Raw genomic sequence first — 13,064 nt, 5'->3', positions numbered from 1 at the left:
AATCTCCACATCTTTGCCCCCTTCCCAGCTTTATTCTTGTAATTGATCTCTAGTTTCACAGCATTATGGTCAGAAGAGATGCTTGATATTATTTCAATCATCTTAAATTTGTTGAGGCTTGCTTTGTTTCCAAGCATATGGTCTATCCTTGAGAATGTTCCATGCACATTTGAGAAGAATGTGTAACCTGCTGTTTTTGGATGGAGTGTTCTATATATATCTACTAAGTCCATCTCACCTAGTTTTTCATTTAATTCCATTATTTCCTTGTTGACTTTCTGTCTGGATGATCTATCCATTGGTGTTAGTAGGGTGTTGAGGTCCCCTACTATTATTGTATTGTTGTTGATGTCTCCTTTTAGTTTCGTTCATAGTTGCTTTACATACTTTGGTGCTCCTGTGTCTGGTGCATATATATTCATAAGTGTTATGTCTTCTTGGTGGAGTGTTCCTTTTATCATTATCAACTGCCCCTCTTTGTCTCTCTCTACCTGTTTCGCCTTGAAGTCTACTTTGTCTGATATAAGTATGGCGACACCTGCTTTCTTATGTTTGCTGTTAGCTTGGAGTATCATCTTCCATCCCTTCACTCTGAGTCTGTGTTTGTCTTTAGAGCTGAGGTGTGTTTCCTGGGGGCAGCATATTGTTGGGTCTTGTTTTTTAATCCATCCTGCCACTCTGTGTCTTTTGATTGGAGAATTCAATCCATTTACATTCAGAGTAATTAGTGAAACGTGGGGGCCTAATGCTGTCATTTTATCACTTGTTTTCCAGTTCTCCTGCATTTCCTTTGTTTCTCATCCCATGAATTTTGGACTACCAATTCTGTTAGGTATTTTTCTCTGTTGGTTTTCTTAGTTTCCTCCTTATTTGTAACTTGTGTCTCTGTTCTAATTATTTATTTAGTGGTTACCATGTGATAAGATAGTCCATTTTCTGATAGCCTCTTATTTCCTTAGACTAAGTCAGTCCCATCCCTTTCCGCTTCCCCTTCTAAGTTGTTACTGTCAGATCTTTTTTGTGTGTGTTGTTAGTTTGGGGTTAAAATGACAAGATCGGGGGCTGGCCCCGTGGCCGAGTGGTTAAGTTCGCGCGCTCCGCTGCAGGCGGCCCAGTGTTTCGTTGGTTCGAATCCTGGGTGCGGACATGACACTGCTCATCAAACCACGCTGAGGCAGCGTCCCACATGCCACAACTAGAAGAACCCACAACGAATAATATACAACTATGTACCAGGGGGCTTTGGGGAGAAAAAGGAAATAATAAAATCTTTTAAAAAAAATGACAAGATCATATTTATTCTTAGTGTTTCCCTTCCCTTTATCTTTAATGTTGTACTTAAGCATTTGCTAACCTGTTCTGATGGAGAGCTGCAATTTTCTGATTTTGTCTTTCTACTTATCTCCTTGCTCAGGGTTTTGTACCTCCTCTCCTTTTTTTTTTTTTTTTTTTTTCAGGTATGAGGGCCTTCCTGTGCATTTCTTGGTGGTGGTGGTGGGGGGGGGTGTCTTGTGGCGATGAACTCCCTTAACTTTTGCTTATCTGGGAAAGTTTTTATTTCTTCATCATATCTGAAGGATGTTTTCACTGGATAGAGTATTCTTGGCTGAAAGTCTTTGTCTTTCAGAATTTTGAATATATCATTCCACTCTTTCCTAGCCTTAAGGTTTCTGCTGAGAAATCTGCTTACAGCATAATAGGGGTTCCTTTGCAGGTTATTTTATTCTGCCTTGCTGCCCTTCATATTTTCTCTTTGTCATTGACTTTTGCAAGCTTCACTACTATATGCCTTGGAGAAGGTGTTTTTATACTGATATGGTTAGGAGACCTATTGGCTTCTTTTGCTTGTATTTCCAGCTCCCTCTCAGGGTTTGAGAAGTTCTCAGCTATTACTTCTTTGAACAAGCTTTCTGCTCCATTCTTCTCTTCTCCCTCTGGGATACCTATAATCCTTATGCTGCATTTCCTAATCGAGTCAGATATTTCTTGGAGAGTTTCTTCATTTATTTTTAGTCTTAGTTCTCTCTCTTCCTATGTCTGAAGCTATCTATATTCCTGTCCTCCAGCCTGCTAATTCTGTCCTCCTTATTATCAGCCCGACTGTTCAGGGAGTCCAGATTTTTCTTAATTTCCTCCATTGTGTTTTTCATCTCCAACATTTCTGATTGGTTCTTCTTTATAGTATCAAGCTGTTTTGCGATATACCTCCTGAAGTCGGTGAGTTGCCTATCTGTATTCTCTTTTAACACAATGAGTTTTTTTAACGATAGCTGTTTTGAATTCTTTGTAATTTAGGTTATAGATTTCTGTGTCTTCGGGATTGTTTCTGGGTACTTGTCATTTTCCTTCTACTCTGGAGATTTAATATATTTTTTCATACTGCTTGATGGCGTGGATTTGTGCCTCCACATAGAGCTAAGAATTTGGTTCCTGTTTCCACTTACTTCCACTGGCAGGAGAGGAGGTAGCAGCTGTCTAATTTGCACAAACCAGGATCCCTGTCAGCTGTTCCTGAGTCTGGGCCCCTCCTTGGGATCACCATGGCCCTGTCGAGTCTCCTGTAAACTGTGGGAACAATCACATGGGGGCTTTGGGTTGCTGCTGCCTGCTCCCACAGACCTGCCTAGATGCACTTCCCCCTTAGGGACTGCAGTGGTGTTATGGGCTTTTGTGGCAGCTGGGAGCTGGTTCACCCAGCCTCGCAGCTCTGCCACTGTCTGGTCCCACTGGATTTCACTTGCCCCCTCTGGGCCACAGAGCTATGGGCAGCTAATGCAGCAAGCGGTTAGCTCGCCCAACCATGCCATTCTGCTCTTAGGTCACCCAGCCTTTGTGCATGGTGGGTGGAGCCTCTCCACTAGGGACAAGCAGACACTCTCCCTGGGGCACTGTGGGACTGTGGATTTTCCCCCTGGACCAAGGAGCAATCACACTGGGGCTCCAGATTGTCACTGCCCACTCGTATGGTCCTGCTGGATCTCACTTGCCCCCTTGGGGCTGCAGCAGAGTTATGGGTGTTTAATGCAGCTGGTGGGTAGCTCACCCAGCCGAGCCACTCCAGCCCCAAGGTCATCCAGCCTTTCTGCTTGGTGGGCGGGCCCTCTCCACTAGAGCCAACCAGAGACTCTCCCTGTGGCCACTGTGGGACCATGGATTTTCCCACTGGTCCACAGGGTAATCATGGGGGGCTTAGGGCTGCAGTCACTTGTTTCCACAGTTGTGCTGATGCACATCCACCCCTGGGGCTGTGGTGGTGGTAGAGCGTGTCAGCCGGGATAGGGTTGCTCACAGGTACTAGGCTGTCTGGGGGCCACAGAGTTCTCACCATTCTCCACCTCCTCCCAGGGCCAGTCCATCCACCTTCCGATGTATAGCAGCACAGGTCTCAGGCGTCCTGCAGTGCTGTGTGAGTATCCTTCGTTGATCAATGAATGTCCATTTAGTTGTATTTCAAGGGGGAAGAGACAAAGAAAACTGCTCACTCTGCCATGTTGCTGACGTCACTCCTTTTAGATCCTTTTAATGCTAAGATTTTTTGTCAAATTTGGAAAGTTTTTGCCATTACTTCTTCAAATTTTTTTTCCTGTCCCCTCTTGCCTCTCCTCTGCTTTGACAACTCTCGTTACATGCTTTTTAGGCCAATTAGAGCTCACTGATGCTCTGTTCATATTTTTCCAGTCTTTTTTCTCTCTGCATCTCATTTAGGATATGTACTATTGTTATATCTTCAAGTTCACCAGCCTTTTCTTCTATAGTGTCTAATCCGATGTCAATCTCACCCAATGTAGTTTCATCTCAGACATTTTTTTTCAGCTCTGTAAGTTCAATTTCTTGCTGTTTTTCCCCCAAATCTTTGATGTCTTACTTTACCATGCTCATGTTTTCCTCTACCTTCTTGAAAATATTAAAAATAGCTATAAAAACATTTAATATCCCTGTGTACTAATTCTATCACCTGTTTCATTTCTGGGTCAAATTTACTGATGTTTCTCCTCATTACAGATTTTAGTTTCTTGCTTCTTTGTATGCCTAGTAATTTTTAAATGGATGCAGACATTGTGAGTTTTACTTTGTTGGGTACTACATATTCTTCTATTATTTTAAATACTCTTGAGCTGTGATGCAGTTAAGTTTCTCAGAAAGAGTGTGATCCTTTTGAGGTTTTCTTTTAAGCTTTGTTAGGCAGGACCAGAGCAGTCTTCTTTCTAGGGCTCATTTTCCTCCACTATCGAGGCAAGATCCTTCTGAGAACTCCACCAGCTGTCTTGTGCATTACAAAGTTTTGTTCATTCTGGCTGGTGACAACACAAACTCTTCCCAGCCCTTTCTGTGCTCAGGGATTGTCCCATCTGCTCCTTTCAGGTGTTCCCCCCCTCCCTGGCCTCAAGTAGTGTCCTCACATGCAATGCATAGCTTCACAGTCGCTGAAGACTTGAGGGCTACCCTTGGCAGCTCTCCAAAGCTCTCTCTCTGGGAGCTCCCTCCCATCTGGTACTCTGCATCAAGAACTCTAGCCATGGAGCCTCTTGGAACACTCAACTCCATTTCCTCAACCTAGGGAGATGGATGGGGTTTGCTGGGGACCCCTCTGTGCTGTGGCCTGGAAACTCCCTCCTGGTAAGCTGGGTTCTTGTCATTTGTTTCCCCTCTCAGGCATTACTATTCTGTGCTGCCTGTTGTCCCATGTTTGAAAAAAATACAAAATATTTTAAAAAATACAGATTTTGCACTAATTCAAAAAGATATGTGCACCCCTATGTTTACTGTAGCATTACTCATAATAGCCAGGACTTAGAAGCAACCTAAGTGCCCATCAATGGATGAATAAAGATGTGGTATATATATATAATGGACTACTACTAAGCAATAAAAAAGAAGTCATGAGCCAGCCCTGATGGCCTACTGGTTAAAGTTGGCACTTTCACCACTTTGGCAGCCTGGGGTCATTTCCTGGTCACAGAGCCACACCACCTGTCAGCTGCCATGCTGTGGTGGTGGTTCACATGGAACAACTAGAAGGACTTACAACGAGGATATATAACCACACAGTGGGGCTTTGGGGAGGCAAAAAAAAGAGGAAGATTGGCAACAGAGGTTAGCTCAGGACAAATCTTTCCTTGCGAAAAAAAAGGAAATCATGCCATTTGCAACAACATGGATGGACTGTGACAGTATTAAGCTAAGCCAAATAGGTCAGATGGAGAAAGACAATTACTGTATGACTTCACTCATATGTGAAAGATAAACAAAAGCACACATAGATACAGAAAGCAGACTGGTGTTTACCAGAGGGAAAGGGGATGGATGGGGGGAGAAGGGGTAAAGGGCACATATGTATGGTGACAGAGGGAAAGTAGACTTTTGGTGGTGAACATGATGTAGTCTATACAGAAGTTGAAATATAATGATGTACACCTGAAATTTACATAATGTTATAAACCAGTGTGACCAAGAAAAGAAAAAGTTTTTTTCAGAAAAAATCCCATAGATTTTGCACAGTTTTTTAGTTGTTTAAGGCAGGAGGGTAAACCCAGTCCCTATTACTCCATCTGAACATCTTCTTAGTCCTAAGATTTTATAAGAATATGTTTAAGCATTGGTCTAAAACCAATGAGGTCAGATAAACTAGGAGAGTACACTTGAAAGTGATAAAACTGAATTTCTTCATAAGAGTAATCCAAGGCAACTGGTACAAATTATTGGAGCTTTTTCATAAAGAGGATTTGGGTTTAATCAAAAGACATATTGTACCTAAATAATTATGCAAACACATAATTACAGAAAATGCAATAAAATTCAACCTAAGTTTGGGTCACTGATTCATGCAAATTCTGCCCATTTGATTCAGGTGTGCACACTGTCAGCATGCCCTGGGCTGCGAGGTGCCTTTCTGAGGATGACGATATTCTATGTGCTCTTTCTGTGTAACTCTGAGCAAAACCAGCATTGAGCACAAGAGACACTGCACTCAGATAAATCCGGTACTGGAGGAGTGGGGATGATATCCACAGGCTTCCATCATTCAAATTCATTACATTTAGTACTGTGGTTTTCATTCCTGGCTGCAATGCAGATTTTCCCATGAAGTAAAATGTTACTTAGCTGTCAGAATCGGAAAATGTAGTGAAGAAAGAATGTATAAAACTAAAAACATTTTTCTAGAACATGGTACTTACTTGTCACTGGTAAATACATACGCAACCACATCCTTCAAAGCTGCAAGTGAAATACCCACTACAAGTGCACCAACACCTGGAAAATACAGAAGAAGCCACAGGAAATGAAAATTCTCCAGAGTTTAATAAGTCCTAGTACTGACTTCTCATGTGATATTTGTGTCGGTGATTTAAGAAATGTAATAATTATGAAAAGAGCAACTAAGGTCAGGTGATTCTGATTCCTTTTTCTAAGGCAGACTCAGAAAAGATATTCAATAAGGTGTCAGTACAATCAGAATCTTCTCTTACTGCTCAGATTCCAGAACATTAAACCTGCCACGGGGAGCCAGCCCAGATGGCCTAGTGGTTAAAGTTCAGCGCATTCCACTTTGGTGGCCCGGGTTTGGTTCTCGGGTGCAGAACCACACCACTCATTTGTCAGTAGCCATGCTGTGGTGGTGGCTCACATGGAAGAACTAGAAGGACTTACAACTAGAATATACAACTATGTACTGGGGCTTTGGGGAGAAAAAAAAAACTGCCAGAGGGGGCAGTGGTCCAGGAACATGGAGAACGGGTAACACAGACATTGGTCAGAAAATAAGCCTGCATAAGATAAGAATTGCCTTTGAAATGATTTCAATAGTACCAAGCATAACGTTATTTCGTTGGTACCTAGTAACAGAAAATCATAATTAGAAGCTTTATTTAACTAAGTAAACTGGAAAGAGCACAAAGAATACAGATTTTAGTTGAGTTTATGTATATAAGTCAATTCCTAGAGAAATTCTGATATATATATTTTAACTTATCAGATGAAACCCAATATGGACGCAGAGAGCAGAAGTCCTTTACTCACTTGCGCACAGGAGAACGGTGATGCAGGCGTGCCGAGCCTGCTCAGCATGCCCGGCCCCCAGAGCATTGCCCACGCGAACACTGGCTGCCACACCAAAGCCAAGGGGCACCTGAGAACGAACAATCACAAATCACAAGAAGTCAGAGGGCCTGAAAATTAGACTATTTGCACTAGAGTCTAAGTGTAGGCAAACCCTAGACAGAGTCAGAAATCTGGATTCTAGAACTGCTTATACTACACCCTGGCTGTGTGACTGTAAACAAATTGCTCAGCCTTGCTGATACCCAATTTCTTCTTTGCTAAAGAAGTGTAACGGCTGCCCTGACTGCTACCTGTATCAAAGGTATCAGAGTAGAACCTCTTAATGACACCGGATTTGAGGGTGAAGCATCTCCTTTATTGGCTAAACACACACTATCAAGACTTAATTCAACCTAGCTACATTCTACAACATAAGGTTTAATGTATTACAAATAGAAATAACCTGTGAAAATTAAGTGAACCATATGAAAAAGACTTTGAATGAAGCCTGGCGCACTGTAGGAATTCAATAAACATTGATGGAGTCTGACTCCACAACAATACATTATGTGCCCAGTATTCCATATGTCTAATTACCCAGTAAATGAAATAGGTCTCTTCAGATACCAAAGCCTTACTTTAATCATTGATTATAGAAATCTGAAGCTATAATCTTGCCTGTTTCTTAAATACACCATTATTCAACCTTCAGGGTCATCCTTTTTACCCCCTATTGTTATTCTGTAATATAGTGCTGCCCTCAAGGGCTGTTTGGGTTGTATAGAACACTGTGGTTTTAGTTCTTGTGTCTGCCTTTTTTTTTGAGGCCACCAATTCTCCTCTTTTTTGCTGAGGAAGATTGGCCCTGAGCTCACATCCGTGCCTATCTTCCTCTACCTTATACGTGGGACGCCTGCCACAGCATGGCTTGCCAAGCAGTGCCATGTCCGCACCCGGGATCCAAACCGGCGGACCCTGGGCTGCCAAAGCGGAACGTGCGCACTGAACCCCTGTGCCACTGGGCTGGCCCCTCGTGTCTGCTTTTAATAATTTATATGTCAGCTTTAACTTCTCTTCCTACTAGAAGCAGCATCCTCCCAAGAACCTTCTAATTTGTTATTGTTTTGAGAACGAGCCTAAGTTGAGTTGATAATAACTACATATTAAATTGCTAAGATTAAGAACTTGAAAAACAATGGATTTGACTACATAAAAATCTACGAGACTTGAGTGCCCAAAGTATACATAATTGGCTGCCAGTTCAAGATGAATGGCTAGCTCGTATGCTTAATTCCCTTCCCTCTCAAAATACCATTAAAATACCAGTTAAAGATGCTTAACAGACAAGAAATACATTAACAACACTGAGAATAAGAGAGCAGACCAGCTCTGGAAGAGGGAAGGCAGGTGCCACGATCCAGGGGTAGAACCAGAGGAAGCCAAAGTCCAGCATGCAAACAGGAGAAGGTGGGATTCTGCTGGTTCTTCCCAGTGGAGCCCCAGGAAGCTTGAGGCTTCAGGTCCATCAGGGCAGTGATGAGCAGTACTCACGCAGGTTCACTAGAGGGTTACAAACAACACAGCCATTGCCTATCTAGACCTCAGACTCCCCACACACAGAGACTGCGCTAAAATGGAAAAGCCACATGAGAGAGCTCCCTGTGCAGTGTGAGACCTCAGAACCAACCTCTTCTTGTTTTGTCTTGGGGGATGGATGTACGGGACATGGGAGGTGGGGTGAGGCTGCCTGCTCCCTGCTCCTCATTCATAAACCCTAAAATGAAGATGTCATGTGATAGACACCACCTTAGTGCTCGGCTCCCCACTGCTTCTTCCCGTACACAGGAGACGTCTGTTGGAGAAAAATCCCCAAATAACAGGACAGGAAAGCCAGGCCAGCTGTTTATTTTATAAATCAATATATTCACTCATTCATAAGTACAAATGGGCTGATAAGGATCACCAGATCTTTGAGGAAAACCAAAGGACATAACTATAAAAAAGATCAAGATAAATAAAGACAAACTGACCTCAGAGGAAACAAAGAGATGATTCCAGGAACAGAAGAGAATGTCTGAAGGTTCAATGTAATATCTTAAGATATTTAAAAGATAATGCAGCAGAAAACAAGCGCAGGTTCCTATGAAGAAGGGATTATAAGACAAAAAGAAAGAGTTCTTGGAAATTAAAAACAAAACTAAAAAAAAATTAATAGCAAAAAGACAGATTTTTAAAATGGAAGAAAAAGGTTAAAAACCACAAGATCAATCCAGGAGGTCAACTTCCACCTATTAGGGAATTTAAAAAGAGAGAATAGAAAAAATGTACAGAAAAGGGAGAAAGAATAATACTTTAAAAATTTCTCAGAGTTGAGAAAGACAAAGTCTTCAGACTGAAAGGGTATACCAAGTGCTAACAAGCAGGATAAGTAAAAAGGTACTCGCAGAGAGATACACCCTCAGAATGACACAGATAAAGACAGAAATGCTAAAACTGTCAAAGAGCAAACATCATGTTGTCACAAAGGAACGAGAACCAGATGAAGATCGGAGTTTACATTAGTAACTCCAAATGCCGTAAGAACATAGAATATCACCTTAAAAATTCTGAGAGAAAAACATTTTGAACCTAGAATTCTATACTCAGCAAAATTATTAAACAAGCATAGGGGAAAATAAAGACTCTTTCAAATGTGCGGGGCTCACAGTTTACCTTCAAGAAAAAGTTCTTTGACGAAATACTTCAAAAACATTTTAAAGGAATCTAAGAAAGCAGAAGAAATAGGATCAAAGAAACTGGAGACTTAATTCATGAGGATAATTTAAACATTTTCGGTATGACGGCTGTGCAGCACATTAGAAAAAAGTCTCAAAACCAGTGGACACAAATTAAAACAAGGAATGGTCTAAAGACATCAATTAATAACAGAGACAGTCAGAAGGGAAAACAAGACCCAACTATATGTTGCCTATAAGAAACTTGCGTGTTATGTGCCATCAAGTCAGCCCCAACTCCTGGCGACTCTATGAATGAGTGAAGTCCACAGTGTCCCGTCCGCAACGGCCCTCCTCACCTCCTGTAGACTCAGGCCTATAGCCTCCTTTATGGGGTCAATCCATCTCATAGTTGGTCTTCCTCTTTTCCTGCTCCTTCCACTTTTCCCAGCATTATTGTCTTTTCCAAAGAATCCTGCCTTCTCATGACATGCCCAAAGGAGGACAGCCTCAGTTTTATCATTCTTGCCTCTGGCAATAGTTCAGGCTTAATTTGCCTGAGGACTCACTTGTCCATCTTCCTGGCAGTCCAGGGTATCCAAAGAGTTCTCTTCCAACACTATATTTATTTTATTGAGGTTACATTGGTTTATAACATAATATAATATAATATAAATTTCAGATGTATATCATTATATTTTGACTTCTGTATAGACTGCATTTTGTTCACCACCAAAAGTCTAGTTTCCATCCATCACCATACATATGTGCCCCTTTTACCCCTTTCACCCTCCCCCGACCCTCTGGTAACCACCAATCAATTCTCCATATCTATGTGTGTGTTTGTTTGTTTATCTCCCACATATGAGTGAAGTCATATAGTAACTGCCTTTCTCTGTCTGACTTATTTTCTTTAGCATAATACCCTCAAGGTCCATCCATGCTGTTGCAAATGGCACAATTTCATCCCTTTTTTATGACTGAGTAGTATTCCAATATATACACACACCACATCTTCTTTATCTACTGATGGACACTTAGGTTGCTTCCAAGTCTTTGCTATTATGAATAATGCTGCAATAAACATAGGGATGCATAAATTTCTTTGAATTGTTGATTTCATGTTCTTTGGATAAATACCTAGTAGTGGGATAGCTGGATCATATGGTATTTCTAGTTTCCGTTTTTAAAGAAATCTCTGCACTGTTTACCACAGTGACTGCACCAGTTTGCACCCCACTCACAGTTTATGGGGGTTTCCTTCTCTCCACATCCTCTCCAACACTTGTTATTTCTTGTCTTGTTAATTATAGCCATTTTGATGGGAGTGAGGTGATATCTCATTACAGTCTTGATTTGCATTTCCCTAATAATTAGTGAAGTTGAACATCTTTTCATGTACCTGTTGGCCATCTGTATATCTTCTTTGGAAAAATGTCTATTCGTATCCTATGCTCATTTTTGGATTATGTCGTTCATTTGTTGCTGTTGTTAAGTTGTATGAGTTCTTTATATATTTTGGATATTAACCACTTATTGGATATATGCTGTGCAAATATTTTCACCCAGTTGGTGGGTTGTCTTTCTGTTTTGTTGATGGTTTCCTTTGCCAGGCAGAAGCTTTTTAGTTTGATGTAGTCTCACTTATCTTTTCCTTTGTTTCCCTTGCCTGAGCAGATATGATATTCAAAAAGATACTGCCAGGACTGACGTCAGAGAGTGTACTGCCTATGTTTTCTTCTAGGAGTTTCATGGTTTCAGGTCTTACATTCAAATATTTGACCCATTTTGAGTTAATTTTTTTGTATGGTGTAAGATAGTGGTCTAGTTTCATTCTTTTGCATGTGGATTTCCAATCTTCCCAACACCATTTATTGAAGAGACTTCCCTTTCTCATTGTATGTTCTTGGTTCGTTTGTCGAAAATTAGCTGTCCGTAGAAGTGTGGGTTAATTTCTGGCCTCTCAACTCTGTTCCATTGATCTGTGTGTCTGTTTTGATTACTATAGCTATGTATATTTTGAAATCAGGGAGTGTGATACCCCCAGCTTTGTTCTTTTTTCTCAGTATTGCTTTGGCTATTTGGGGTCGTTTGTTGTTCCATATAAATTTTAGGATTCTTTGTTCTACTTCCATGAAAAAATGCCATTGGGATTCGGACTGGGATTGCATTGAATGTGTAGATTACTTTAGGTAATATCGACATTTTAACTGTGTTTATTATTCTAACCCATGAGCACGGAATATATTTCCACTTCTTTTATGTCTTCTTCAGTTACTTTCAATAATGTCTTATAGTTTTCAGTGTGTAGGTCTTTCACTTCCTTGATTAAATTTATTCCTAGGTATTTTATTCTTTTTGTTTCAGTTGGAAATGGGACTGTATTCTGGATTTCTCTTTCACTGTTCATTACTAGTGTATAGAAATGCAACTGATTTTTTTACCTTGATTTTGTACCCTGCAACTTCACGGTATTCCTTAATTACTTCTAAGAGTTTTTGGGTGGATTCTTTAGGGTTTTCTATAGAATCACGTCATCCACAAATAGTGACAGTTTTACTTCTTCCTTTCCAATTTAGATCTCTTTATTTCTTTTTCTTGCCTAATTTCTCTGCCTAGGACTTTCAGTATTATGTTGAATAAGAGTGGCGAGAGTGGGCATCCTTGTCGTTCCTGTTCTTAAAGGAATAGCTTTCAGCTTTCCACTGTTGAGTATGATGTTGGCTGTGGGTTTGTCATATATGGCCTTTATTATGTTGAAGTACTTTCCTTCTATGTATTCTATATATTCCTCCTCTCTATATATATTTTTGAGAGTTTTAATTATAAATGGATGGTGAATCTTGTCAAATGCTTTCTCTGCATCTACTGAGATGATCATGTGATTTTCACTCTTCATTTTGTTAATGTGGTGTATTACATTGTTTGATTTGCAGATGGTGAACCATCCCTGTGTCTGTGGAATAAATCCCTCTTGATTATGGTGTACTATCCTTTTAACATATTGTTGTATTCAATTTGCTAATATTTTGTTGAGGATTCTCGCATCTATGTTCATGAGCAATAATGGCCTGTCGTTTTCCTTTTTGGTGTTGTTCTTTTCTGGTTTTGGCATCAGGGTAATGTTGGCCTCGTAAAATGAATTAGGAAGGGTCCCCTCCTCTTCAGTTTTTCAGAAGAGTTTGAGAAGGATAGGTATTAAGTCTTCTTTGAATGTTTGGTAGAATTCACCAGAGAAGATGTCTGGTCCTGGACTTTTGTTTTTCGGGAGGCTTTTGACTACTGTTTCAATCTTTTTACTTGTGATTGCTT

General features: G+C 40.7%; 1 protein-coding gene across 1 annotated transcript in view; it reads right to left on the bottom strand.

Moving 5' to 3' along the window:
* The window catches only part of LOC124247189 (multidrug and toxin extrusion protein 2-like), a 92,163-nt gene that overhangs the window by 27,316 nt on the left and 51,783 nt on the right, over positions 1-13,064 (bottom strand). The window contains exons 12-13 of the mRNA XM_046676271.1: positions 7,018-7,126; positions 6,177-6,252 (exon numbers count right to left, since the gene is read on the bottom strand). Coding sequence (XP_046532227.1) covers positions 6,177-6,252; positions 7,018-7,126 — 185 coding nt within the window. The remainder of the gene's footprint in view (positions 1-6,176; positions 6,253-7,017; positions 7,127-13,064) is intronic.

Source organism: Equus quagga, chromosome 11 (genome assembly GCF_021613505.1).
Source record: "Equus quagga isolate Etosha38 chromosome 11, UCLA_HA_Equagga_1.0, whole genome shotgun sequence".
In the NCBI taxonomy this organism is placed as follows: Eukaryota; Metazoa; Chordata; class Mammalia; order Perissodactyla; family Equidae; genus Equus; species Equus quagga.
This window is presented reverse-complemented; position numbering and strand designations above follow the sequence as displayed.